Source organism: Lynx rufus, unplaced genomic scaffold, assembly GCF_022079265.1.
Source record: "Lynx rufus isolate CCGP_SWC_20201006 ecotype Redwood Valley unplaced genomic scaffold, mLynRuf1.p SCAF_1, whole genome shotgun sequence".
NCBI lineage: Eukaryota > Metazoa > Chordata > Mammalia > Carnivora > Felidae > Lynx > Lynx rufus.
In genome coordinates this window covers 121,876,360-121,903,464 of record NW_025814823.1, presented here as the reverse complement: position 1 = coordinate 121,903,464, position 27,105 = coordinate 121,876,360, and the positions used below count along the sequence as shown (strand labels likewise).

Genomic DNA, 27,105 nt, shown 5'->3' with positions numbered 1-27,105 from the left:
AAATTAACATTCTGAGCCAATCAAGTACCAACTCAGTAAAATTACACCAAGGTTATTAAAAGATATTAATCCTTTGGTAGCAACATGTACAATACTTAGAATCCTTCTCCCAAACTGTAATTCTTATTTTTTTAAATAGGGGATAAAGCAATAAAGAAAGCGTTTATTTTTACATAACTTTGAGGACCTGTTTTAAAATTCAGTATCATTCAAGTTATCTTGTACTCCTATGAGGGGAGACACCAGAGGCAGCCAGTCAATTCAATAGAGAAGTCAGACCATGTCAAGAACCTCTCTTCCCTGCAGGAATTAAACATGCTGGCTTCCCGCGTGACCAAAGGAATCAGAAATTAGAAATGGAATCACATTCTTTCTGCCTATTCCAAACTCTCATTTCCCCTAACAGAGAATTAAGAGAGGATAATGTCATTTCTGGAAAACACTAGTAAGATTATAAGAGAAGAGTTTCTTTCCTATTAGAGAATTTTTTAAAAACCAAGAGCTAATCAGCTGTGGATTTCTTTTACTACTGAACTTGGCTCTTGACTTTGTAGTAATAAGAAATACTCATAAATCCAGTATTTTCACACAATGAAAAAGCAACTACTTGATATAGTGATGTAACAATTTTTCTGTTCATCTTGTCTACTTTGTATCTGACATGATGAACACCAAATTCCTAGATGCCTGTGAAAACTAGAAAGCAAAATTTACAAAATTTATGTTAAATAAAACATGCAAGCTACTTTAAACAGGAATCTTTCCAAGCCAATTTCCAAGTCAATTTATATTGACTTAAGACAATTTTCAAATATTAGACACAAAGCCTACAAATGATTATCTTACAGTTTTAAAAATGTGTGATGTATAAACAGTGAATTTTAAATAAAATTAAATTTTAACTTCCTCTACTGTGGATATTACCATTACAGGCTATATATGGCTTACCAAAGCTTCCATTTGTATGAGAACTATCAACAACTGCATAAATGTCAAAAAATTTAAGTTACCCATTAGCAGCAATCCAAGACTCCACATTCCCAATTTTCTTCTCTCCCCAAATCAAAGTACCTTACCATCTAGGCTGTTCACTTTAACAGGGAAAAACAGTCTCCTAAGCCTAATGTACTGTAACATACTTAACTTGTTCAGAAGAAAATTTAAGTGAGGAAAGAGAGAAAAATGCACTTCATGAGAGGATTAACTCTATTGTGTGCAACTTCAAATGTGTTGTTCCAAAAGGTATCTTATTTGAACCACAGTTTTATAAAAATGGGTTATACAGTATAATAAAATTTAAAAAACCTTGAAGGTAGCTACTTTGGCAGACAAAACAGTCTAGCAAAAGTAAGCAGAATTTTAGGGGCATTTTTTATAAAATGGAAAATTACCAGTGAAAGCTACCTGCAAATGATTTTTCTCTTTAGCTTGAAAATGTCTACCAAAGGTGGGGGCTACTTCACCAAAAGTCAGTGTCCTTTACAGGTTTTTGACTTAGCAAAAAACTTTTATTATCTGGCTGTTAACTGCATTACCTCAATACTACAAACAGCAATTAGAGAATCATAAGAATAAAGAAAGCAAACTCCAATAAACTAGCACCATGCTACGAGCACTAATCTTACTATTCAATTACATACAGCTAAAATGGGGTTTAAAAAAAAACAGTATAGACAATATACTTCATAGGAATAATCATTAAAAGTCATGAAGAAAATAATAAAACTTCATTAACCAGCTACTTCTCAGACCGTGAATATAAAATACACTGTATTTAAACTCTTAAAGATTTGTTCCCAGGGCCTAGTTAGTAAGTAATTTTGCATTCTTTAAATTGGCTGAGAAAGTTTCACTTATTTCCTGCCTCTTTTTTAAAAATTTAGTAAAGGTACAAAGCCAAACCTATAACTTAGAGAATTATTTTACAATCAAAAGAAAGTAAAGCTGAATACAGTAGGTTTATTTAGATGCAATATCTATTTAATTTACTTTAACACATTTTGGGCACAACTCTCATCACTTCATAAGGAAAAAAGACTAAAAAAATGTAAAGTACCGGAACTGCGGGAGGCTAAAGTCACCACACAGAGATACCAATTCTTTCCTCACTAGGGAATCCCATAATACTTTGCGTATCAGTGATTGACAGCTGTCAGACTGAACTGATTGACAGGCCGCACAGCACAAAACTGTAAAGTCTATCCACTTGTTATAAAACAGAATACACAAAATAGTTACAAAAAGAGTGTTTAGAAAAAGAACATTGGTTATAAATGCAAAGAGAAAAACATTCAATTTGTATAAAAGCAATCACACAGTATCAACTATTTATTTTACTTGGTATTCTTTAATCAAATAAGGTATTACCAAAAGTCAAAAGTAGCAAACAATACATTAACATGATTCTAATTCAGCATACACAATGTTTACACAGAACTCAATTCTGCACATTTCCTGAGAAGCATAATCATTCGCGGAAAAAAAAAGTTAATGGTGAAATAATAATTCTGGAAGAATCTCCACTGAAGCCCAAGAAACCAAATAATCAGGAAATTTCAGATATTTCTGACAAAAGTTATTTCACCCAATACTGTTGCTATTTACAGTGCAGGAGGCTTGAGCCCATTAAGAATGGTATTACTTCCCTCATGACATTCCTTAATAGAATTTGTGATGTTTTAACTTTCTGGAATGAGAGCCCATTTTAAATGTCAAAAATGATTAGGCTTCAGAGGTTCTTCATCTCCATCCACAAAGCACACAGGGGGACTAAGGAGAGTGGCTGCGTGTTCTGATGGCCCGCGCACCTCCGGTGCGGTCTCCACCCGCCTGCCTCCCCAGTGGTGGGCTCCTCTCCGCTCCTAACACCACTACCAAGTGACATTTGGAATTCATTAATCTTTCATAGCTGACCTTTATTTCTGATAAGCAATAATTTATATGTAAGATATGTTTACTAAAAGATTAGAAAGTCACTAAAATGCTATCTGTTAGAAGGCAAAAAAGATAAAAAAGCTTTTTAAAATTTAAAGGTTACCGCTTATTAGGAATCTTGAATTTTAGCAGGCACCAGTGAGTAAAAAGATCTAACAGTCAGTTCTGGGTGTACTGGGCAAACTCAGTATTAATAAAATTTAAAGCAAATCTATGTACTTTAGTAAACTTATTAAAATAAGCATTATGGAAGTAAAGTGACTGAATACACGTAAACAACTGTAAAAGTGAACTTACAAAGCTAACCAGTCTGGGGGTCCTGTGATCTATGCCCATGAATGAGATCAGAAAAACATGGCCCCAGCTTAGTCTCTTCCCATTCACGCTCCTGTCAATCACCTCATCTTACCTTCTCACCTCTGGTCTTCGAATCTTCTTTCTCTTTCTTCCTTGCAGCTGCCACAAATTCATTAAACAAGGCTTCTCGATCTTTCATCTTTTCAATTGCTTTGAATCTTGAATCTTTAGCATGCTTGGCTGCAAATTCACTAAAAGTAGCTCTGTAACAAAATGGCAAGTGTGCTAACTTTGGTAGAGCTATTTCTGCTTATAGAAAGGTATAGAAGAAGATACCATTTTTCCAGCCAGAATATGTGCCAAAGACTCACTAAGTCCCAACATTTGCCTAAAGAGTAAACAATGAGCTACAGAAAGGAGTACAAGAGGGCTAAAGGGTGAAAATGTGGTTGGTGATTTGTACGCTGTCAAGCATGACACTGGGGGATAACACATCAGAGAACAAAAAATGTGTGTGCTTCAAGAGACTTAAGAGCTCATCTATTTCCACACTAAGAAGAGGCTGAGTCTTGCTTCTAGCCATGGTGAAGTTAACTACCGAATTAGATCTCCTTCCAGAAACAACTGTGAAAGAAGACAAATGTATGAGGCAAATGATTCCAAAACAGTGCATAATAGGTAGGGTAGTAGTAAGACTGAGGAAAGGCCCACTGCCCTATGCCGCAGGACAATTTCCCAAGGTACAGAGAGCTACAGTCCAAGCAGAGTACAGCAGTCCCAATAGCTACAAGTAGTAAAGATCAGAGTCTGGGTGTTAAAACGGCAAGGGAAGAAGCTCTAGAAAGATAGTACCCAGTAAATATACCACAAGGCGATTCCCCATGAATAGATGGCCAAGGCTGAAGGGTACAATAGCAGGGAAAAACCGCATCCCCTGCCAAAGTGCTACCTGGTTAAGAGCAAAAAACAAATGTTAGAAACTCAGTAGTGCAGAAAAAGAACAGCATTAGGACACTAAAGTCCACAAAAGCTGCACAATGGAGACAAAGCTGGACTGTTGAGAAACTTCCAACTTCTGAGACCCACACTAACAAAGCCTTAAATCAAAACTATATTCAGGTGATCAGCCTGTAACTAAACTGCCTGCGAAAACAAAAATCCACTCTTCAGAGTAAGGGAACGGACTTTCAGAGTCTCTATAATCCACTATTTTCAATATTCGATCAGACAACACTAAACATACAAAGAATGTATAACCCAAATCAAAAAAATTTTTCAATCCACAGAAACCGAACTGAAAATGCTCAGATGCTGTTCTGGAAGAGACAAATCCTTTAAAAATACTGTAATTATATTGAAAGAATTTAAGAAAAATAGATTCAAAGAACTAAAAACATGGCCTTAATGAATGAATAAAAGGGAGTTTTAGTAAAGACACAGAAAATAGGAAAAAAGAACCTAAAACTAACTGAAAGGAAAAATTCATTGGGTGGGCTTAACAAAAGAGTAGACCTAGAATAAAGAGCTACTGACTTCAAATTAGATCAGTAACAGTTATCTAATCAAAAGAATACACACAAAAAAAAATTGGGGGAGGAGGGGAATAGTCTCAGGGATTTGTCAGATAATTAGAATTCTAAAAGAGAAAAGAATCAGAACAGAAAAAATGCTGATCAAAATTTTTCCAAATTTGATGAAAACATCAATGCATAGATCCAAAAAGCAAAGCAAGCTGCCAAGAAGGCTACATAAAAAAATGAGGCCTACGAGGGATAATGAGGCTCAGTATAAAAAAAAAAAAAACTTTCTCCACAAATAAAAGGCATTTATAATTCATACATTTGGATCTATTTCAATATTTGAAGCTTTCACCTCACATAATAATTTGTCTTATAATAAATACTCCCATATTTAGCAAGTTTTTTTAGAAGAGAAAGCTAAATCTTACTCTCTCCCTTTAAAAACTGTTTATTTTAATAAATAAATAAATAAATAAATAAATAAATAAATAAATACTGTTTATTTCAATACAAATATAGAACACATCTTCTTAGGTGTTAAAGCAAAGATTATATTACAACTTTAATTGTAAATAAACTGGTTAACTTCAGAATTTAGTATTTAAAACATCAACTGAAGATTACGAGTACCATTCATAGCTAACATTTGCTATTTTGAAGCTTTGCTAACCAAACCCGGATTCTAATAATCTTTTACATGTAACTATCGTTACTCACAATACCTAATTTCATTAATTCAACACTTTTTAACAACAGGATACACTGCAAACCTGGTTTGAATAATGGATAGGTAAACTTAATAAAAGTTTAAATAAAATAAAAATGTGTATCCCAGGAACAGGATGACATACACGTAAGTCCACTAAATCTGTTTTGTTTTCACGATAAACTAAGCACCTTGCATTATAATTTTAAGAGAGAATTACTACTATGATTAAAGAATAAACCTGTTTTTAAATGTAAAATCGGGGCACATGGGTGGCTCAGTCAGTTAAGCATCCAACTTCGGCTCAGGTCATGATCTCGCAGTTCATGGGTTGGAGCCCCACGTTGGGATCTGCACTGACAGCTCAGAGCCTGGAGCCTGCTTCAGATTCTGTGTCTCTTCTCTCTCTGCCCCTGGCCTGCTTGTGCTCATTCTCAATCTCTTTCTCTCAAAAATATACATTAAAGGGGTGCCTAGGTGGCTCAGTCAGTTAAGCATCTTGGCTTCGGCTCAGGTTGTGATCTCACGGTTTGTGGTTGGAGCCCCACGTCGGCTCTGTGCTGACAGCTCAGAGACTACAGCCTGCTTTGGATTCTGTGTCTCCCTCTCTTTCTGCCCCTCCCTGCTCACACTGTCTCTCACTCTCTCTCTCAAAAATAAACACTAAAAAATAATTTCTTTAATAAAAACATTAAAAAACTACAAATAAAATATAAAATCAATTTCTAAAAGTGAGAATTATTTTACACATTTATATCATTTGTAATAAAATGGGTAAAATAATTATTTTTCACTAGAAAAGACTAAACTGAAATTTTAGCATTAGATTGTGATAGAGATTTTTATAGGACTCATCTCTCAACTCCAGAAAGTGCTGCTTGGTAAACAGTCACTCTTTTCTCTCAGGGAGAGGTGAGGGTGGATAATAGTGGCAGGAGACTGGGAAGTGACCAGGAACTGACCCAAGGAGATATGCCTTGAAATTTCTTTCAATCCAAAAAGAAAAAAGACATAGAAATAGGCACTAAATTCTCCCCAGTCATTTTTTCCTTCAGAATAAACTCCAATGTTTCTTATCTACAAAATCTAGTTATAATATATAGTCTCTTCCCATTTCAAAGAGAATTTAAGTTAGCGGACATATTTTCTCAATTTTAAGTTTTTCCTCCTCATTTTCTGCTACTTACTAAATTTGGTCCTAATCTCTAGGGTCACGTTAAATGCATCAATATAGCAATACAGCACAATGTCCCAAGTGCTAAGACTTCTAGTTATGTGTCTCATGGCTTTATTTTCTGAAGTAACCTGCAAGGTACAGCTTGCTCCACCAATTCTGTCAGCCCCAAAAGAGCCTGGGTACTGGGATAGAGCAGTAACTTAATTTGTCAAATCCACAAAATGGAAATCTCTTCAGAGTCTCAGTTATTGTCAGATCCATAAGGGTTTTAATAAATAAATGTATTTTGCTGAATCATTTGAAAATAAGCTGCAGACATCATGAGACTTCATCTATAACTATTTTAGCATGCATCTCCTCAGAGCAAATCCTTTTTCCTCTATAACCACTGTACCCAAGAAAATTGTGAATTCTCTAATACCATGTAATACCAATGCATCCATGCTCAAATCTCCTCAACTGCCTCCCCAAATGTCTTTTATAACTGAGTCACAAGTACTGACCCATGAACTCAATGTTTTGATTAACCAAAAAGAAAGGACCAAGACCCCTCGGAGAGTCTGAAACTCTACTCTCCCCTGACAAATGTTACGTTCTTCAGAGCTCCAAATACTCTATTAACTTTATTATCTGAGATGTGTATTAATGCCCTAGGTTTCTCTTCATGCTTCAAATATAAAATTATAATATTAAATATACTTTCTCAAACAACATTCTCTCCTCTACTTCCAATGACAAAAGTAACCATTTCAACAAGATGAACTTTTATAAAAAGTGCCATTTAAACAAGACACTCCATAATTCTACCCTACAGTTTTAAAAATGATCCACGTTATGAGGTATTCACAGCAACCAAGTAACAAACACTGTTGCCAAAACTAAACCATAAATAAAAAGTAATTTTCTCTTGCCTAGACTATTCTGTATTAACACTGGAATCCAGTTGAAATCCTACATTCACTTGGGTAAGGTATGAGACAAGCATATAAATCTATACTGGCTGTTTTCGAAGACTGAGTGAGATAATGAGATAACGTGTGTATACGTATATGTGCTTCAAGTGCATGTATGTATGTATGTATAAGTTTGTATATACAACTTTTTAAGTGTACATAAGATATCCGCTAAATGATGCCAAATATTATTGTTTTTATGATGCTAGTCACGTAAGTTTTAAATGTCTCCTCTTCTACACCCCATTACACATACTCATTAACAATCAACTGAATCAACAATCAACTGAAAATATCAGACAAAAACATATCTAGACACTGCCTCTCACAGAGCACAAGAGGTTCCTCTAAAGGAAATATATTAAGAATAAAGATTAGAAATGCATAACCAATAATGAAATAAACTTTTCATGTCCAATTATCCAAAAGATACATATTCTCTTAGCTGATCTTAGAAGAAAGCACATACATATTTTGAAATGTTGCAGTAATGAACCATATACCTTGGATTAAATTTTGCTTCTTCCATCATTTTTTTGAAATCTTCCTTGGCTTGCATTATTTTGTTTTTCTTTTCCCTGCGTTCTTCCTCTGCCCTCGTCTTTACATATTGATCAAATACCTATCACAAAAATAAACCAATTGGGCAAGTTAGTCTTCCATAGGAATAATTTAATTACCAAACTATGGAATCTGTAAGAAAATACTGAGTCAATGTCTTTGTCCAAACTATAATAGAAAAAAATGCATTAGATATCTCAATTGTATGCAGATTATCTGTAGCAAGTCTCACTTTAAAACTTCATTGACAGTGTTACAGAAGCACACAAGCCCTCTGCTGAGACTTCAGAACAAAGTTAAAAGCCCCTTTAATTTTCATTGTCCCCGATCACAAATTGAATACACGCATATTAAAAAAATTTCAGGGGATATAAAATATATAAATTACAATCCTTCCAAATCTCTTCTAGAAAAAAAACGTTAAAAGTATGGAACAGATAGTTTACATTTATTTCTGTGCTTCTTTTTAAGACATAATTATCTCTACCAAAATGTAATGCTTTACATCTATCCCATAATATTTTCCCCCACCTAATCATGTACAGACAAGATAATAAACTGAACATGCACATCTATTTCCTTTCTTCCAATGCCAATACAATGACGAGAGGATTTCCCTTTTTAAGTCACAAACCAACAAGACCAGGCAAATGGGAAAAAGAGCAAGCCTTGAAGATGAAAAGCACAAGGATAAGCAGTAAAGGACTAGCAAAAATGAGAGAGCTGACCCAAATTCAGCGGTCAAGAAAAGAAACCAATTCTTTTTTTATTAGAGAATCCTCAAACAGTTCCAGAAGTGACAGCACCAGATATCCATGGAAATGAGGGCAGAGTACAGCTACAATAAGGCTGTTTAAGAAGGAGTCCATCAGAAAATCTCCCTTGACAACAGCATGTATCTGGGGGCTCTGCCACTCCTGAGCCTCAGTAAAAGGCAAGTGATTATTCTCTAGAACCAGGGTGGGCAATTCACAACCTGCTGGCCAAACTTGGCCTGCTGCCTATTTTTGTACAGCCCAGAAAGAGTTTTAACATTTTTTAAATAGTTAGGGAATAGAGAATTTTGTAACATTTCATGACATGTGACAATTAAATGAAATCCAAATTTTAGTGTCCACAAGTAAAACTTTATTGGAATAGTCAGGCTCATTCCTTCACATCTATCTACCTGTGGGTGCTCCTTCGTTACGGTAGCAGAACTACACTACTATGACAGAGACCAAATGGCCCCCAAAGCTAAAATATTTATTGTCTGACCCTTTATTTTACAATCTTGCTAATTCTTGCTCTAAAAGGTAAAGCAGTATCTCTCAAGGTAAAGGGGGGGGGCATACCTAATTTAACATACTAAAGTAAGTTTTATTTTCTAATAAAACTAAGAAAATATACTGTAATCATAAAACAAGAAAAACTTAAAGAACAAAAAGAAATCCTACAAATTAAAGGACAGAAAAAAGGAAAACTCAAATTAAAGGATTTGACAATAAAGTTGAGAAAGTCATCCAAAAGAAAGGGGCAGAGGTAGAAAATAGGTGAAAAGAGGGCGCCTTGGGTGGCTCAGTAGGTTAACTGTCTGACTTCGGCTCAGGTCATGATCTTGCAGTCCGTGAGTTCGAGCCCCGCATCAGGATCTGGGCTGATAGCTCAGAGCCTGGAGCCTGCTTCAGATTCTATGTCTCCCTCTCTCTCTGGCCCTTCCCCTCTCGCATGCTGTCTCTCTCTCTCTCTCAAAAACAAACATTAAAAAAAGAAAAATTAAACAGGTGACAAGAAAATTTAAGGACTAGACCAAAAGGGCAAATTCTCTGTCCCAGAATGAAAAAATAAACAGGTTGGAAACAAATTCAAAAAAGCAATGTAAGAAAATCTCCCAGAACTGAAAGACAGGAGTTTACATACTAAAAGGACCACCAAGCACCCAGCATAATGGGCCCCTTCCACCAAGGTACACAATCACGGTGAGATTTCAGAACGCTATACACTAAGAGATCCTACACATCCACAAAGGAAAAATAAACAGTCCCATAAACAAAGGCCCATAAACTGATGGCTTCAAACACAACACTGAAAACTAGAAAAAGAGCAATGTCTTCAAAATCTTGAAAGAGAAAGATTTCCAATTTCAAATATCTTAACCAAACAATTTCAAATTAAGGGTACAATGAATGTTTGCAAACACGCAAGGCTCCAAAGTTTATCTCCCATGCATGTTCTCTCAAGAAGCTATTACAGAGATGGAATGGGTCAAAAGGGAGTAAACCAAGAAAGAAAAAGACTTATGATGAAGGAAACAGGTGAAGTCTCTACCCCCAAAAACAAGAGCGATGAGGGAAATCTCAGGATGATGGTAAAGACTGGTCACGCTCAAAAATAACAGCTGTATGTCAGGTGTAGAGGGTAACCAGTCCAAAATGAAGCAAGTCACACGCTCTGGAAGAAATGTCTTGAGAAAGATAAAACTGGGCAGCACTCTATTACTTTTCCTAGCATATTTTACAGAAATATTTGTCTCTTTAAAGGTGTGCATGTACATCTTTAGAAAAAGCCAAACAAAAAATGTTCTTTACAAAACTGAAAACTTTATTCCAGGTCAGGCCATGTCTGTCTACCAATCTTTAATAGCTGTATAGAGATACCTACAACTATCTCACCATCTTCCGCCAGGCACGTTGGCCATTTTCAGCACCATCCCAATACAGCACTGCAATAAATCCTGAAAGCATGTGCAGGCTGACCCATGTGGGAAAGAGGGTTCTTCTCAAGCCCTCTCTCCCTTTTTGGTATATACTTTCTTATTTGTAAAAGTAGTGAACTACAAATAAACCCAATGAATTTATATTAAATTTCTTTTCAGAGGCTGGAGAAAACTTCACAACCCTTCCTCTGGGATATCCCACACCAAAGTTAGGAATCGCTAGCTGAGATCACCTTCTCAAAGAAAATTAGGAGTTCTGGTATGCTTCCAAGCTTCTCCTAATTATTTGTGTCATGCTTCCCAATACACTTGAGCTTTTTTAGGTCCCCTATTTTAAGCGGTTATTTTCTTAAAACATCAACTTGTGAATGTTACAATAAACACCACAAAAGTTGTTAAGTTTTTATAAAAAATTTCTAGTAGACTTCTATAGATGTAATCAAAACATCCATATTAAAGAGCTACATTGTCTAAGCCAATGTAGCTTCTAGGGTGCTATATTCCATTTCTTTTCGTTTTTATTATTTTTTCAAACAAATTTTTTTGATGTTTATGTATGTTTGACAGAGACAGAGGGGGACAGAGGGTGAGCAGGAGAGGGGCAGAGAGAGAAGGAGACACAGAATCCAAAGCAGGCTCCAGGCTCTGAGCTGTCAGCACAGAGTCTGATGCAGGGCTTGAAACCATGTACTGCGAGATCATGACCTCAGCCAAAGTCAGATGCTCAACCAACTGAGCCACCCAGGAGCCCCTTCTTTTCGGTTTTAAACAACTTTATTGAGGTATAATTGATGTACAAAAAGTTGTTCATATTTAATGTATACAACTTGTGAGTTTGGAGATAAATATACATCTAGGAAACCACCACAGTCTATGACGTAAACATATCCACCTCCAAAAGGTTCCTCGAGCCCTTTTAATTTATTCTTATTTTTAAGTAATATTAAAAACCCTTAACATAAGATCTATCATCCTAGCAAAAATTTCAGTATACGATATAGTACTGCTAGCTATAGGCACTATGCTGTACAGACCTTCAGGACTTAGCCATCCTGCATAACCATTTCCATTTCTTAATCTACATAATTACACAGTATGCTCACTTTGTGAAATTTATGACGTTTAGATTTTAATGTATGTATATTTTTCTTCAACATAGAAGTTTGTGAAAAGTATGGGTGTGATATTGTGTTTTAAGAAAATATATATATTTGTCATTTCCAACATGGATGGAGCTAGAGTATTATGCTAAGCAAAATAAATCAGAAAAAGACAAATATCGTATGATTTCACTCATGTGTGGAATTTAAGAAACACAACAAATGGCAAAGGGAAAACACAATGGCAAAGGGAAAAGAGAGAAGCAAACCAAGAAACAGACTCTTAAGTACAAAGAACAAATGGATGGTTACCAGAGGGTAGGTGGGTGGGGAGGTGGATTAAATAGGTGACAGGGATTAAGGAGTGCACTTGTGATGAGCACCGGGTATACCTGGAACTAATATTACAATATATGTGAAGTGGAATTTAAATTAAAAAAAAAAAGAAGAAAAAAAAAAATATATATATATGGTCTCTGTCCTGGCTCCTGGCAAGAGCTCCTAAAAAAAAACCCTTTTAATTTCCTAAGTGATAGGGGAGACAGGAGCCTCTACTGTTGTACCTGCCTTTTGTCCTGTCGCTGAATTAGATTAGGAGAAAAGAGCAAGTTTATATTATTCATACCAAGCCCCTTTCAACTACATCAAAGTTAGTGTCAGGAGGTGATTTCTGGAAAGTCTCTCTAGATAACCACAGGATGGCAGATAGCTGCCAGTGGAATCAACCATGTGATTAGAACACTGGAACTTTCAATGGCTGGTGACTGAGTCCAATCACCAATGGTAAATGATTTAATCAACCATGCCTACGTAAGCTGTCCCCATAAAAATCATAGCCAAAAGCGTTCAGAGAACTGCGAGCTTGGTGAACATATCCATGTACCAGGAGAATGGCACACTCCAACTTCACAGGGACAGAAATTCAGGGACTCAGGACACTTCCAGACCTCGTCCCACGTGTCTCATCATCTGCCATTCAACTGTACCCCTTATCATATCCTTTATTATATTATAAACCAATAAACATAAGTGCTTCCCAGAGTTCTGTGAGCCATTATAGCAAATTATTAAAGCTGAGGAGGGGAACAGGGGAATCCCTGAGTTGTAGCTAAACTGAAGTGTGTAGAAGGTACTACTTGTGATAAGCATTTGAAGAGAGGGAAGGTCTTGTGGGTCTAAGCCTTTAATCTATGGGATATGATTCTAATTCCGTGTAGTGTCAGAATTCAATTCAGGGGCGCCTGGGTGGCGCAGTTGGTTAAGCGTCCGACTTCAGCCAGGTCACGATCTCGCGGTCCGTGAGTTCGAGCCCCGCGTCAGGCTCTGGGCTGATGGCTCAGAGCCTGGAGCCTGTTTCCGATTCTGTGTCTCCCTCTCTCTCTGCCCCTCCCCCGTTCATGCTCTGTCTCTCTCTGTCCCAAAAATAAATAAACGTTGAAAAAAAAAATTTAAAAAAAAAAAAAAAGAATTCAATTCAATGGTAGGACACCAGCTGGTATCAGAGAACTGACTGATATAGAAAAATCCCTACACATTTGACGTCCAAGTATTCAATGTATAGAGGAACAGAGTTTTTCAAGACGCCTCTATTATTTCATTTCATTCTCATTTCAATTTAGTTCAATTTATACTTTGATACTGATCCAGTAAAGAGTGGCCAAGATGGCCAGTTGACAATGAGTAACTATATTGGTAATGTATTACTATTTGTAATACATCGACCTTAAAAAGCTCTCAGTAACACATACTACATTAAAATGCTTATTTTTGAAATAAGCTACCTTTTCTTTTTTTTTTAAGGAGGCTTCATGCCCACCACTGAGCCCAACACAGGGATTGAACTCACAACCCTGAGATCAAAAGTCGGATGTTTAACCGATGGAGCCACCCAGGTGCCCCCAATTTTAAGTGTTAGCATAACTAGTCTCTACCTCAGAGTCTAATATCCTGCATGGAAATGGTCTGCTTCTGTTTAAAAATGTTATTCAGTTTAGAACTTTGTCAAAACAGGGGCACCTCAGTAGCTTCGTTGGTTAGGCATCCAACTTCAACTCAGGTTATGATCTCACAGTTCGTGAATTCAAGCCCCAAAGTGGACTCCCTGCTGTCAGCACAGAGCCCACTTCAGATTCTCTGTCTCCCTCTCTCTCTGCCCCTACCCCACTCTATCTCTCTCAAAAATAAACATTAAAAAAAAACTGTCAAAACAAAACTATTTCTGACTCAAGTGATCTTTTATCAAAAACAAGATTAAATAAAGAAAATCTTAATTTAAAACTTATAGTTACAATTATATAAAATACTTCTAGAATGATGTAAAATATACATAAATGTACAGATATACGTAAATCTACAGATAGCTAGAAAAGTAACAGAGATGCACTTGCAGACTGAGACATTTTCAATAAAATTGTTAGTTGTTTTAAATCAAAATACAAATTTCAGAAATGGAGTTACAAAGTGCAAATACACGACCTAGATACTTAATATGTAACTTAAATTAAACTTAAATTTAACTTAAATATGTAACTTAACTGGTTTCTCCCTGATTTTACACTCTCATGCAAATAAAACTAAGTACTAAAAAAGTACACATATTAACTCCAAATGTTTGCTTCTCCTTTCATTTCTTACACTCCAGTTTTAAGAATTTTACTCAAAAAATGGGGCGCCTGGGTGGCGCAGTCAGTTAAGCGTCTGACTTCAGCCAGGTCACGATCTTGCGGTCCGTGAGTTCGAGCCCCACGTCAGGTTCTGGACTGATGGCTCAGAGCCTGGAGCCTGTTTCCAATTCTGTGTCTCCCGCTCTCTCTGCCCCTCCCCCCGTTCATGCTCTCTCTCTGTCCCAAAAATAAATAAACGTTAAAAAAAAAAAAAAAAAAAGAATTTTACTCAAAAAGGATGAGAACCTTTAAGTAGTCTTTATTTAAACGGAAAAATGCTTGATATTTTTCTTTTTAAGTATTACTTTTTTTTCCATAAAAATTTTTATTATGAATAATACATGCACATATACTTCTTTTTTTTCAATTTTTTTTTCTTTAATGTTTATTTATTTTTTTTCTTTATTTTTTTTTGAACTTTTTTTTTTTTTAAGTATTACTCTTAATAAGAGGTAACACCATCAGCTTACAAAATGCCTGTAAAATTGGGAAAGAATTTTAGCTCTCAATATGCACTTGTAATTTAACTCAGAAACTATAACACTCAGCAGCATGAAGAGTCACGTCACTAAGGTTTTAAAGTAACCCTTCAGGGATATTTAGGTTAAGCACTGCTGCAGGCGTTACACATATAGCAATGAACAAAGTTCCAGCCCTCAGAATTTATATTCTGCAGCCGGAGAAAACAGTAGATAATTTTAGATAATTAGAGCTGTGAGTGCTATAAAGGAAAGAAAGCAGAGACACATGGCTCAGAAGGCACTTGGACAAGCACCTGAATAAAATCATGGGGCATATGCAAACACCTAGGGGAAGAACACTCCAGACAGAGGAAGAGCCAAGTATCAGAATGTACCCAGGTTGTTCAAAGCACAACAAAGGAACTGTGGCCAGAATGAATGAATCTAAGACAAGGCCTTCAAGAACTATGCAGATAAGAGTGTAAGTATAATCTTACAAGCCATGATAAAGAATTCCAGTTTTATCCTAAATGAAATGGTAAGCAATGTACATTTTTTGAGCAAGGGAACAGTAACAGTGCCTTAATTTGCCTCTTAAATGTAAAATTTGTCTGGCTGCTATGTGGAAAAAGAACTTGACTCCAAAAAGCAAGAACGGAAGGAAGCAAAGAGGTCAGTCAGGGGCTACACAGATGCTGAGAAATGGTAACGGTGCCCTGAACTACAGTGTTAGTGGGGGAAATGGTGAGTAAGTTGTATTTACAAGCTTTTGGAGGTAGATTTTGCTGACAGACTTGAAATGCACAGAGGGGAGAAGTAAGGAATCAAGGATGATTTATACTTTTTTTAAAATTTTTTTTTCAACGTTTATTTATTTTTGGGACAGAGAGAGACAGAGCATGAACGGGGGAGGGGCAGAGAGAGAGGGAGACACAGAATCAGAAACAGGCTCCAGGCTCTGAGCCATCAGCCCAGAGCCTGACGCGGGGCTCGAACTCACGGACCGCGAGATCGTGACCTGGCTGAAGTCGGACGCTCAACCGACTGCGCCACCCAGGCGCCCCTATACTTTTTGATAGAGACAATTACACACAGTTTAAAACACACACACACACACACACACACACCCTACTGTGTTTGAAATGCAGAAGCAAGTATCTTTGGAAAGTCATGCTTTTCTATTACGCAGACTAAAATACATGTCTGGCACGGTGTAAATTTCCTCTCTTTATAAAAAGTTTGTGATGAGACCTACATGCATAATGGCACAAACAGTGCAGAAAATTATGCCAACTATTAAATTACAAATCAAGAATAGACTACCAAATGAAATCTTGTCGTAGCTCAATAGCCCTCTAGCAAGCAGTTCAACATACTCACCATTCTACAGAGCTCAGTGTCAGGGTGGTCCAGGTAATTCAGAAACTATGTAAGTTGGAAGTGTGCAAGGATTTAGAGGACGAAGCAATCACTGTGAGAGGATATGTATTGCTGAATCATCACAGGAATAATGGCACTCAATAACATGGCAAGTCTAATTCATGTTGACACTAAATGAGCAGAGACCCTGAAGTGTCCATCAATTCTTTAAGCTTATGATGAAAAGACATTCTAACAGATGGTGCTTAGATATAGACTTGTGTGCTTAAATGTAAACGGGTCTCTGAGTGTTGTCTACCTACCACACACACTCATGCATATATACTGGCACAAACAGGAAGGCTACAAGACCAGGGTCCAGTCATGGTCCAATCAGTCGGGTAGGATTGTAGGTGTTTCTTCTGCCTTTCTACTCATCTGTATATTGCTATTTTTCTACTATAAATCTGCAACATTTGCCCAGTAAAAAGTAAATTAATAAACGCATTTAAAATGAATTTTGAAAACTCCCTGATACAACATCAGCATATTATGAGGCACAAGGACAGGATACTCATGAAGCAATACCCACGTCCATAATAAAGGCAAAAATATGCAAGTATTTCTGAGGCAGAAATGCCCACAGAGAGGGTAAATGTGTTCTAAGATATGAGACTATGCGTTTTGAGTACTGTGTGTGTGGGGGGGGAAAGGATGGCATTTTATTCCTTATGTTTTTAAATTATGCTGTTAAGGGATATACATTTTTTAAATAATGTTATTTTCCTTTTACCTGTTTTCTCTCTTTAGGATTGAGAAGTAAGTACCGAGGATCAAAAACTATCTTGTGCAACTCCTTCTCCCACGTTGAAAAAGCAGACACCTTTAAAATAAAAATGTATTGCCTCATAATTAAGTTGGCTCTAAAAACATAAAGGTCATATAATTTTCCTTGAAATCTACAGGACATCTGCTTAAAAAGGAGGCATAGTAAAAACCATACTGAAGTTTCCATCACTAATAAATGACAAGCAGTGGGAGGCTAGCAATGGCAAATTTCCACACTAATTGGCTCTGAACATTTCTGTATTATATAGAAATAACACACACCTAATTACTCATTAAAATAACCACTACTGTGTGACATTTTAAAAATCAGTACATCAGAAAAAGCCTTGAAGATTTGCATTTTGATTTCCCATGCTTGCTCCAATCTTGTGAACAATGTTGCAATTTTAAACTGAACAGTTAAACTTATTCAAATGAATCTGTGAACATAACCAAAACGTCAAAACCCCTCTCAATTAAGCTCTATTAATAATATCATAAAGTACCAGTTCTCCTTTAACCAAAAGCCATTCTGAAAGTATTAAAAGAAAAATTACATATACCTTACCTATCCCATGTCGTCCGCCGCTCTGTAATGTTAATACTCTGTTAATACTCATCTTATATTACTCACCAAAATTTAATGACCCAACAAATGTTGGGTCAACATTTGACCCAACAAATAACATTACATGTTATTTGTATTTAAAAGGACAGTAAAAAGGCATTTAGTCAAACATGATATGATGAGCCAAGAAAAAGGCTGCTTGAGAGAGTACAGTAATTTGATAGGCTTCCCTTACCTCCCCCCCCAAACATGAGCACTAACCTTAGATTTGACCTTTTAGCAAGACATATTTATATTACTTATACAAAACAGAAATATCTCCCCCAAAGATTGTTTTCTGACCCCTCTCTCTAGCAGCATGTCCTTGAACTGCTTCATTCGGGCCTCCAGAGGGACAATGGCCCTTTCTCGGGCAGCTTTAATTTCAGCTTCCATGGCAGCTTCTTTCTCTGAATCAATGTCTTTATTATCGTCTCTCCTATAAAAAATAAAATATAAGGCATCAACTGACAAAATATTAACAAGGAATCTTACTAAAATTTTTAAATCAATGGAATATTCAAGACTCACTACTGAGCAGCATATTTTTGGCAAAAAAAAATTATATTGGGGGTTTCAAATGAACTCTAAGGGATAGGCAACTTTCATTATAATAAAGTTACATGAGCTTCTAATGATGTTACAATGGCTATATTGTGCTGTCTCTCTGTCTGATACACAAAATGAACTACCTTACTTTCAAAAACAAACAAAAAAAACTAACATTGCAATAAAACTCTATGTGTTAGAAACAAACAGCACAAAACATAATTTTTAGTTCTTGAAATGATATAGGAAAAATAGTATTTTCCAGAATGTTTTACATTATAGATCCGTAAAATATTTTTATCTAATAAAAACTGGTACAAGTCTTAGTAATCTCAAATATATATTTTGAAAATAAAATGCAAATATCTGCAAACTTGGCCAAGTGGTTATGTGAGATATATACCTTACCTACCTGACATCTTTTTTACTCACTTTCTGGGTGGTAAGTTGAGATTTAAGTTGAAGGACAGGTCCCAGAGAGCAACAAAGGCCCAGGAGTAGTTAGATGGAATTAGAACTGTTCATCAATGACTAAACTACTTCTTTTTCCTCCAAAAATGCACCTCAGGGCTAAGGACAACCCTGTTGCTGTATGGTACTCAAGTGAGATTGTAAACATGAAATTGAGTCACCTCTCAAACATCTGCACTATGAAGAAGGCCCATTCATATGAATAATCCAAAAGAGAAAGTAATTCAGTAATATTTGGGTGTGTCTGAGCAGATCTTCCTGCATAAATATGATCTGCTAAGTATCAAAATAAAATTGGTACATACTCCCTACACAAACTTAAGGGAATTGGGAAAAACAAAACATCACAAATTTCAAAAGCATGCTATATAGGGAAGTGAAGGTAGCCCAAGAGATTTAAATGGCTAACCCGCAAATATGGTTAAGTGAGAGGTAATTAGCAATTTAGGGAATGAATCAAAAGAAATAGAAGACATAGTCCGTGACCTGCAGGAACTTAGCGAGATAGTCTGTGACCTAAGATATGCACAAAACAAACAGGTAAAAGTAATTTGCCAAACAATATACCCTCTTATAATAATTTATTTAAGAACTATTTAAATAAAGAATTAAAAGACATCCAAGAAATATAACTAATGAAAACAAATAACCTTTACAGAATTATACTAAATGAAAATGTCACAATACAAACTATCACTATCTATCTCAATAAAAGAAAGAAAGAAAAACTAAGCCAGGAAAAATAGGCTTTTAACTTTGTACCTAAATAGAGAAGCTCGGGCAATCCACATAAAGGACTTCTTTGACATTCTCCTGATAAAAGCAGTTAAAAACCTTACAGAGTTGTCTATAAGAACAAACAATTAAAAACAACCTAAAAGTTTAACATTGTAGGAACATCCAAAATTATGGTTACATAAACAGAATGAATACAGTCATTTATAATAATTAAGAAAACAAATGTCTTATTCTAATTTTTTTTTTTTTTAAAGCACACAAAGTCAGTTGATTACAACTAATAAAAGTATTTACATATTTGGTCAAGAACTAAAAAGTCAACTGCAAAAATGAAAATAGCTGTGTTACTTTGGTTGATTATGAGTGACTCTCTTTAACATCTTAATGTCTTTAATATTGTCACTAATGATTTTTTAAAAAGAACCACCCTTCTGAGGGTTTGTCTCACTGATTTCCTTGCCATAATTTGGCTGCATTCAATCTGTCCTTTTCAGATAAGGACTATGGATCATCCAGTTCCTAGTAATGTCTTCAAACTTTCCGTTTTGCTGCTAAATAATGGTCCCATTCCTCACCCCCCTCCCGCCACAGCCAAATACCATCTACCCCCCACCTAATTAGTGATCCCCCTTAATTAGTAACATTCCTATTTCACCCAACTACAGAGCACTGGCCAATCTAATGCTCCCACTTATGGCAGTCTCTTTCTCTCAAAGCTCGTTCTAAGCTCACAGGTTCCCTCTACACCAGGTATTAATAACCACAGACTCAAGGAAGAGCTAGGTGACCAGTATATAAAAAAAAAGAGGGAAGTCTGTGTATCTATAACTATGAACTTTCTGAAATGGTGTCTGTTAGGGTCTACACTAAAGGAGGAAGTTCATTTTTTTTAAAATTCCAGCTTAATGAATATCTGAAAATAATTTATCAACTAATTCCTAAAATGTCACTTGGCTTCATAATATACACTTAAATAATCAAATATTCTGCAAATCTAGCAACAGTAAGGACACCATTTCTACACTCTAAAGCAAAGCTTTCTAATATCAGGCCTTAGAGAGCAATCATGACTTCGGTCTCCTAACAACATACATATTAGTTGTCACATCCACAAACTGACTGTGACTTAATTAATAGCTAAAATCTGCCTGAATTACATAAACTATAAGTATTACTTACTTCCGTTTTTTGGCTTTAACAGGTTCATCTTCATTAAGTTCTTCCATTAATTCCTGTTCTTCTTTAACTGTAAGATCAAATTTAATTAAACCTTGTCAGAATATAAAAATAAGCAAGCAACAATTGAAATACTTAAGTACTCATCCTTCTGCTACCCACTACCAGAACACTTGCTTTAATAGTATGAAAAAGTAGGTACCATTTATAGTTCACTCACTTGCACTCATAGAGAATTGCCATTTTTGGATGGACAGCATTGTCGGGGTCGGGTGCCCTGGCAAAAACGTATCAGTTATTATTATGAAGTTACATGCACATATTACACAATCTTTTCTTTTAAAAAGTCACCATTTCCATAACGTATCCATCCCATAATATTCTCTCCTCTATAAAACATTAAACAAAACACAATTCTATACTTCTTAATCTTCCCTTTGTATTAAATTTCTAATTCACTTTGAAATGTTTATTCATGACACATGGGAAAAACTAATGCCTAGTGTCTCTAGCAACAGACAGGGAAAATTTCACTGATTTGAAAGTGACTCCTAAGCAAAAAATGTAGCACCAAATATACACAATCCATGAAGACTTCTCAATTATTATAAATAACATGGATGAGAATTTATTTCATTGGAAGTACTAGTGATTCATTTATGCTTCTACATTTGATGAAGGGGGGCTCTATAAAAACAATCCTATCAAAATGAAGGCAAATTACCAATAAAAAATATGCAATCAAAATCATGTATAAATATTGGTGTTCATTATATACATTGAAATGCTGCCTGAACATGAGGTACCTTAAGAGATAATCTCTTAAAAAGGTTTGTCTTTATATTGTCAGAAATAAGGCTTGCCTTCCCTAAGTTTCAATTACTTTAAAAGACTAAGCTTTGGGGTGCCTGGGTGGTTTAAGTCAGTTAAGCGTCTGACTCTTGATCTCAGCTCAGTCCTGATCTCTTGGCCAATATGGAGCACCACGTCGACCTGCTTAAGATTTTCTCTCCCTCTACCTCTACCCTGACCCTGTTCGCTTGCTCTCTCTCCAAATAAGTAAACAAATAAACAAAAGACTAAGCTTTCATAGTTTACCAAATTTTGTACTTTACAAAAGTTTAATAACCAGTATTTTAAAAATACTCTGTATAATTTTATTTCAAAAAATATTACTAGTTACAAAAGGTGCTAAAAGAACACTGAGAAATGTTTTAGTATTATTAATAAGCAAATAGCAAACCTTAACAAAGCCAACATTATCTTGGACTAAAAATCTTGATGAGGCAATTAAAAAAACACACATATAAATATCTTAGAAAAAAAACTGTCCAAATTCTCTATTTTTTTTTAATAACTCTGTTACTGAACTCAAACTAGCATCGTGGACTATTTCCCATTTCTCAAATTTGTTATATTCCTTGAAAACAGCAAGCTTTCCTAAATGGCCTCATATTTTCTATAAAAATATTAAAAGAATGTTGAAATTAGAGGACAAATTCCTAATTGAAAACTTACTTAGTTTCTTTACTTCTTCCATTCCTTTTTTATGAGGTGGCTCCTGAATAATTTTGTCAACATCCGCCCTTCCAATCAGATCATCAGGTCGGTCCCACATAGAGAGACGGGTGGTAGGATTATAAAAGAAGACCCGCTCATCACCAGTCCAAACAACACACCTACGAATTGATTCAAATATCAGTTTCTCAGGTTATGGAACATATTTGACAGATAGGTCTCTTACTGTCATCCTGCTAAAGGAGAGGTGGTGGTGGTGGTGGTGGTGGTGGTGGGGACACCTCCAGACAGCAGGAGTTAGCCAAACACGACTTTTAAAGGAGAGAGCTGACTGGCAAAGGTTAAGAACAGCAGCTCAACACATTAGTGGATAAAACCAGGAAAAGCAAAGTAATTCATATAATTAGTAACTTGGTCTGGCTCACTCAATCTGAGAGTGCTGCATTTTTACCTACCACAAAAGATGAGTTCAATGGCAACAAACAAGAATGCTATCAAGCAGTTCTAAAGCTAAAGAACAGACCACAGCACAGTATCTATTACATAGTTCTTCTATATATTTCTTACCAAATCAGAATTTTACATACTCAAATGCAATCTGCTATGAAATCTTTAATATCTCATTATATCTAATACAAAAAATAAGAAAGTACTGACTGCACTATGACACCATAGCCCACTACAGTTCACTGTTCCTATTATAACAAGAAATTCAGACAAAATAGAAAAAATAAGAACATAAGGGCTCTGTACAGTTTTTAAAAAATAAATATTTAAGTTTGGAAGAGAGTCAATGTTTACAGCAGCAACTGCAAGGGTATAAATTTCCCACTTTTCCTCCCTGAAATCTCTGCCCCGAGAGCCCCGAGTCACACAGTAGCATGGTCAGAGTGGCAAAGACAGCAAAACTTCCAGAAGAAACCAGGTCTCTATGGTCAGATAATTAAAAGTTCATCAACAGCTGCCAAGCCAAGTTAATCCAGATGTTGAAATTATCAGACAAAACCTCTACTGCTGAAATAATCAAAGACTTTCAAGAAGCAATTATAACCGGAGTTCATGAGATGAAGAAAAAATCTGAATGAAAACATGGTTCTCATTACTGAAATAGAAACTGTAAAAAAAAAAAAAAACCCAAAAATTATAGAGATAGAAAATACAGAAATGAAGCAAAGGAAAAAGACAAGCCAAGAAACTTAGTCTTATACCACAGAGAACAAACTGCTGGTTACCAGGGACACGGTGGGTGGGGAGAAGGGTGAAACAGGAGATAGAGATAAAGGAGTACACCTGTGATGAGCACTGGTGTGGTATACGAGTGCTGAAGCCACTACTTTGTACACCTGAAACTAATAGAACACTGCAGGCTAACTATACTGGAATTAAAATAAAACTAAAACGAAAAAAAGAAAAATACACAATTGAAATTCAATTTCTCTAGCATAGAGATGAGAGGAAATGATCAGTGAACTAGAAAGTAGATCAGTAATTATCCCACCAGAAGAACAAAGGCAGTAAAAAGAATCAACAGAGATTCAGGAACTAAAGTGACTATGTCAAAATGCCTTATGTAAACGTCACTGGGATCCCAGGAGGAAAGGATACTGGGGCAGAAAAAAATTTAACACAATGCCCCCCCCCCCAAAAAAAGTCCAAATTTGGTAAAAGATACAAATATTAAAGAAGCTCAGTGAACCCCAAGCAGGATAAACTTCATGAAAACCATACTTAGAAACAACATAATCAACCTGGTGAAAATCAAAAATAAAGAAAAATCCTTGCTAGTTGCTAGTAGCTAAGAAAAACTATGGCACACTACAGACAGAGGAACAAGTCCAATGACCGTGGATTTCTTACCAGATATCCTAGAGACAAGAATACAGTAAAACAACATCCTTAAAGTGCTGGGGTGGAGGGAAAAAACACTGCCAACCCAGGATTCCCTATACAACATAAACATCCTTTGGGAACAAGGGCAAGAAAAGATATTCCCAGATGAATAAAAAATAAGAGACTTCCTCTCCAGCTGACTATTAATGAGCATGGGGATTTTTTTTTGGGGGGGGGGAATAATGAAAATGTTCTAAAATTGAATATGGTGATGGATGCACAATTCTGTGAATATATTTAAAATCAATGAGTTATGCACTTTAAATGAGGGATGTGATTTATCTCAATATAGTTATATTTTTAAGAAATAGCTAGACAAAAAAAGTATATGCTACAGGATTCTCGACACGATATTCTACAAAATACAAAGTAATCTAAAATAACAGAAAGCAGAGGGACACTTAAGGATGGGATTAGAGGGTGGGATGGACTACAAAGGGATACAAGGAAACTTTCAGGATTACTAGAAATGTTTCTTTTGATTGTGGGAATGAACTTGAACTATTTCAGCTCATTGTACTTCGACCATTGTACTTAACACACATAAAAATGAGAAATGTAACTTTTGATTTTGGGGTTTAAGTTTGAGCCCCATGTTGTGTAAAGAGATTACTTAAAAATAAAATCTTTTTTAAAAAACTGACAAAATGTGTAATGTACTACCAAACCAAAATCTTTTGTGGAAATGGACTAGATACGTTTTGTCATGGAATCCAACAAAAAAAGCAAGGCTCACTGATCCTAGGGAATACAAAATGCTTCTACTTCTGATCTCTCTTTACAATTAATTTTAAAAGCATAGGGGAAGATAAGTGTTATTATGTTCCATTAGACTAACCCTGAAAGGGGCACCTGGCTGGCTCTGTAGGGGGAGTTTGTGACTCCTGATTCTCAGGGTTGTGAGTTCAGGTCCTGTGATGGGTGTAGAGATTATTTAAAAATAAAATCTTTAAAAAATAATTTTTTTTAAAGAATAATCCTGAGATACTTAAGCCATCTTGTTAGATGTTTAACTTTACTGGGAAAAAAACCTATCCTAAATTTTCTATGCCAGTTTCTAAAACACTATTTAACTGATATAAACGGTAGTAACTACTTTAAGACAGAGATTCTATTTTACTAATTGATGTTGGTTTCAAAATACCAAAGTGTGCCAATATAGCTCCAATATAGCTCCAACAGTACTAGCGGTAAATGTGCAGTGACGTTTCAGAATTAACAGGGGAAATAATGGACAAAGAATTGTGTCAAAAAACTGCCCTGTGCTAATAATATGAAAGATAAAATGTTTAAGGGTGAAGTATACTACTCTCTGCAACTTTTAACCCATGAAAAAAATAAGAATGGTTGGAGATGCATTGAGGGATGAAGCAGATACGATAAAATGTTAGCTGTAAAAGTTAGGTGGTCAATATTTGGTGCTCGCTTTTCTAGAAACATTCAATGTTTCTCTCTGTTTCAACTTTTTCATAATAAAATCCCACCATAAAAAAAGCTCTGGAAACAGCAACAACAAAAAACTTACAGAAACACAACAGCAAGCTAATTAATTAGTAGACCTGTGCCACTCTCAGTATATGCAGAAGAGAGTAAAAATTAAGAGATAAATTTTCCTAAGTTAAAACACAACATGCACTACAACACAGATAAAGCATGGCAAATACAGGCAGCCCTCACTCTGCACTTTGTGGGACACTGTAAAAATAACTGCAAGTTAAATCTGTATGATGCAATCTTAGTAAGCAACGGAAAAAATTACAGTTAGTCCATGACCTTTAAAAACTTTTGTCGAAACATTAAAAATACTCTTAGAACCAGAAACTAAAATTTACTGATCCTAAGGAATACAAAATACTAAATTTGACCGCTCTTACTTTAAAAGAAATAAACTAATGCTGTGAAATACCAGGGAAAAAAAATCCCAACATAAGTAAGGGAAATATGAAACTTCATGTTTTACATTTAGCTTAACTCTAAAAAACAGTTCTTCGAAGAGCAACATCTGAAGATACCAAGAGATAGATAAATTTGATTATCCAAATGAAGTGGCATACTCTGCTCAGCTGAGTAATTTGTTTTTTCTTTTTTTAAGATTTTTAAATTTTTAACTGTTCTCTAGACCCAGCTTGGGGCTTGAACTTACAACCTAAGATCACAGACCAACTGAGCCAGCCAGGCACCCCGTGAGTAATTTGTTTTGCTTAAAGTTAGCACTTACCCATTTTATAAGAAATAGAAAATAATTAATTAAGGAATTAAAGTTCTGACAATACATTCTTTCACTAACAAAACTTGGAAAATCATCTGGACAAGCAGGTATCCTTCATGTATTCAGATAGACTATAAAAGCACTAGGAACACACAGCTGCACATGGGGAGGTGGACTTCCTAAGAAAGACCTAGAAGCTGTAAGCAGACGATCAATAAATTTGATTTCATCAAAATATAAAATTTATGTATGAGAAGACAGCAAAACAAAAATGAACAAATAGGGAGAAGCTGTAATGTATGTAAAAGTCAAAGGCGTTAAGAGCATACATAATAAGCTCCCTCCTATCATTAAGAAAAAGACAAATCCACAAAAAAGATGAGGAAAACTGTGAAGAAGCTATCGACAGCCAATGAACATGAAATAAACTCAATTACACCATGTATTCTGGAAACATCCAATAGGACTCCTTTTCTTAAAAGGTTACCAAAGATTTAAATAGACTATCCCTACACACTGGTGTGAGGGAGAGAACACTGGTAGGCTATTGCAGGGAATATTAACTGGCACAGTCCAGCCTGTCCCCCCAAAAAACCTTTCTGAGGTCAACTTAGCAGTATCTACCAAACTATTAAAGAGGAGTATCACTTGATTCAGCAACTTCACTTCTAGAAATCAATCCCAACAGAAATA

At 35.7% G+C, this 27,105-nt stretch overlaps 1 protein-coding gene across 4 annotated transcripts in view; it reads right to left on the bottom strand.

Moving 5' to 3' along the window:
• Positions 1-27,105, bottom strand: part of TCERG1 (transcription elongation regulator 1) — a 61,769-nt gene that overhangs the window by 7,899 nt on the left and 26,765 nt on the right. For all 4 annotated transcript variants that reach the window (XR_006963388.1, XM_047086530.1, XM_047086538.1 and 1 more), the window contains 7 exons: positions 22,314-22,474; positions 21,016-21,072; positions 20,799-20,865; positions 18,165-18,300; positions 17,220-17,309; positions 8,091-8,209; positions 3,344-3,494 (listed from right to left, as the gene is read on the bottom strand). Coding sequence is in view for 3 of the 4 variants with exons in the window: in XM_047086530.1 (XP_046942486.1) it covers positions 3,344-3,494; positions 8,091-8,209; positions 17,220-17,309; positions 18,165-18,300; positions 20,799-20,865; positions 21,016-21,072; positions 22,314-22,474 (781 nt within the window). In the remaining variant the exon portion in view is untranslated. The remainder of the gene's footprint in view (positions 1-3,343; positions 3,495-8,090; positions 8,210-17,219; positions 17,310-18,164; positions 18,301-20,798; positions 20,866-21,015; positions 21,073-22,313; positions 22,475-27,105) is intronic.